This window comes from Morus notabilis, unplaced genomic scaffold (genome assembly GCF_000414095.1).
Source record: "Morus notabilis unplaced genomic scaffold, ASM41409v2 Scaffold3209, whole genome shotgun sequence".
NCBI lineage: Eukaryota > Viridiplantae > Streptophyta > Magnoliopsida > Rosales > Moraceae > Morus > Morus notabilis.
In genome coordinates, this window is record NW_010357138.1 from 1 (window position 1) to 3,028 (window position 3,028).

A 3,028-nucleotide genomic window follows, 5' to 3' on the forward strand; every position below is an offset into this window, starting at 1 on the left:
GATAAGATATTTTTACAATGGTGTAATGTCCACAAGCTAGCGGGTCATTAATTCGTCCGTATAGTTTAAAAACCGCTACTTCTCATGAACATTCCATAGCTTAAATCAAAATTGTGGGAAAATCCTTAGGAAATGGATCAATTAGACGTTATTCTCAAAAGCTTAGAGAAAATCTGTGAAATTATTCATTAATTTGTTTTACAATTCTGTAATAAAACAAAATGATTAATTACGGAACTTTTTTCAAACTATGACCATTGTAACACTTTGTCTCTCGATCTTCAAAATGTAACATATGTTTCTCATGAATTTTGATGTCAGAGGCTAAGATCTCCACCCCACTCCTTCGGCAAATTCCGATGGTTCAACGCATCCCTCCATGACCAAACATCCAAGCCCACCGAAGAAAACCATAAAGGGTTCACCAAGTCCGATCACCCATTTTAAGAAAAAATAAATAAAGAAATAAAAACTTGGGTGGGAAATACAGAAGTGTGAAGAAATTGCTTTAGAGAGAGAGTCAATGAAGAAATTTTTTTTTTTTTTTGTGTCTTTTTAGTATTTTCTTTGATCTTCACTTCAATTAAGAGACCAAATTGCAACTTAAAAACAGTCAATATTTTAACACCATTAATGATTGGATTTGTAATGCAACTAAATTCAAAATTCATTGGCTAAATTGTCAAAATTTCTACTTAAGTGACTAAATTGCCAAAAGCAAGAAGTTCAGAGGTGTCCATAAATGATGTGTCCTCATCTCAAAGAGAAAACTATAGTATATGTTGGCGCACTATATGAATGATGAGTACTCGTCTCAAACTAATAGATGTACGGATCCGTTTAGTTCGTTGATTCGAGTTTTTAATTCGAGTTGAGATGTGACTTTATGTGAGAGCTTTTTATTATAATAAAAAAATTAAATGTGACTGTTTGTTATAGTTTTTTACTATAACAAAACTCAAATCGGTAAAATAAACGAGATTGTATAATCAAAAGGTATTTTACTTGTCCATCGGTGAAGCAAAAGTAAACATTCCCTAGAATTTAGAGAGTATTTTTTATTTAATTTTTTTTTATTGACACCTCACAAACCACTAATATCTGTCTCAGTTGGTATTCTACATGCGATCGTGGAAGGCACGAGTCGTGCCAAATTGACTGTTTTTTTCCACAGGCTTTTTTTCTTGAAGGGAAGAAAATAATAAACTTAAGAAGAGACGACAGTTCAACATATAAGAAGGAATACAAACAAAAAAGAACTTGGAACTGGACATTTTATAATTTTTCTCCACATGCATAAAAAAAAAAAAAGAAGAAGCATTATCCAAACTAGGAAATTACTACTTTGAACTTCAAACCGGAATCACCCAACTTTTCCTCCATAATTGTGGACATCTTCTCCACCATTAGAGATGACAAGTAATTGACCCAATCTCCCACCTCTCCCTTTCTGAACAACTTGTCATTCTCAAAGTTCTTAATAGATTTCCCTTTCTTGTTGACCTCCAATCCCTTCAGATTCTCGAAACTACAAAGCTTTGCTATCTTCTCCACCACTCCACTTGTTTCCTCCTCAAAAGAAAAAGGACGCCCCAAGAACTTGGCCAGTCTCTTCAAGTGGAAAACGGCGTCCTCTTTGAGATCTTCATATGTCAAGAACAACACATTTTCAGGCCTCGCTAAGCTCTCCTTCCAGTACCCCAACATGTGGTCCCAGAATGGCCCGAAACCGATAACCCCTCTGCAACACATTTCAAAGGCTTCCTCTAGTGTAAACGGAGACATGGAGCCAATAAAATGCCACGACGAGATGAAGGTGTCGAAAGGGTTTCTGCAAAGATACACAACGCGACATGAGTTGGACTTTTTCACCGAATTCGCCAACGAAGGAAACGGAATGTGGGTGCCGAAAAGCCTAGGCCGGTCCTGATCATCGGCGCTAAGCTTGGAAAGGTCAGGAATTTGGTTGTTGGCATAGAGTTTGTACTCCAAAAAAGGCACAAGGTCGTGGGGATTGGAGGTGAGCAAGGGGTGCTTGTCCGAGTCGACGGGGAAATGATCGCGATTCACGACCGCGAAAGCCAAGGCTTTGAGCCAAGTGGTGCCTGATTTTGGCATAGTGGCCAATATAATGTCATTGTCATAGGCTTGGAAGTGGTTTTGGAAGGAGACAATGGCCTGAATCTCCGCCGGCTGGCACCAAAAGCCTTGGTATTGGTAGAGGTGGGAAGTTCGCCAGCCCCGCTCTTTGGGAAGAGAGGAAAGCAGCTGCTTGCACTCCTCGGTGAGCTGCTCTTCCTCGGCCCTAGTGACACCCATGATCGAACAATACAAGTATTTTATGCAAATGGAGATATGTCGTTTTGGGTTGTGGATGAGATAAATAATTTGGCTTAAAATACCAATACTTATATATAGACGTTGCTGAAACCATGCAATTTGTGTAAGTTCACATGCATTTGTGCGTATAGGAGTTACAAACGGACAAGATCATGAGTTGTTAATGTGATCTGTTGGCCATAACTTTGTCATGGTTGTTGCATTTGAATAAGGTTTGCCGATAGCTCACGTTTCTTTCGTTTTCCTACAAGGCCTATTGGGGTCCGCTGTATTTTCCCACTGTGATATGTATATTATGCTTCTTTATTTATTTATTTATTATTTTATTTTATTTTTTTCATTTCTCATGACTTTGGCTAGCTTCTTTTAATCATGTATTTAAAATTAAATTTAACGAGTATGTGTAAAATGGTGTACAATATTTATATCCTGAAACAAAGTTTAACTCTCTTGCCTTTAGCTAGAGTAAATGCGTACCAAGAAATTATATATATGGATAAATGGGACGTAATCTTGATTTGAAATTAACTACTTTGCTTAAGAAGGAAGTTGGTAACAACTTTCCGGTTTTGAAAATAAGTTCCTCATGTTTCTTTTATTTGCTACACTAGAACATGGACAAAGGCCTCTATTTAAGAAAATATAGGGAAATAGTAGAAAATAAGCCAATATGAAAAGCTTAAGAAAG

General features: G+C 37.2%; 1 protein-coding gene across 1 annotated transcript; it reads right to left on the minus strand.

Annotated features, from left to right (window-relative positions):
* Positions 1-1,329: 1,329 nt before the first annotated feature.
* LOC21384022 (cytosolic sulfotransferase 15) lies at positions 1,330-2,366 on the minus strand. The gene has a single exon (XM_010089381.2). The coding sequence runs from the start codon at positions 2,317-2,319 to the stop codon at positions 1,330-1,332; it is 990 nt and encodes a 329-aa protein (XP_010087683.1). The 5' UTR covers positions 2,320-2,366.
* Between the last annotated feature and the right edge of the window lie 662 nt (positions 2,367-3,028).

Coding starts and splice junctions, on each gene's coding strand:
- LOC21384022 (XM_010089381.2), bottom strand. CDS start 2,319: ATGGGTGTCACTAGGGCCGAGGAAGAGCAGCTCACCGAGGAGTGCAAG.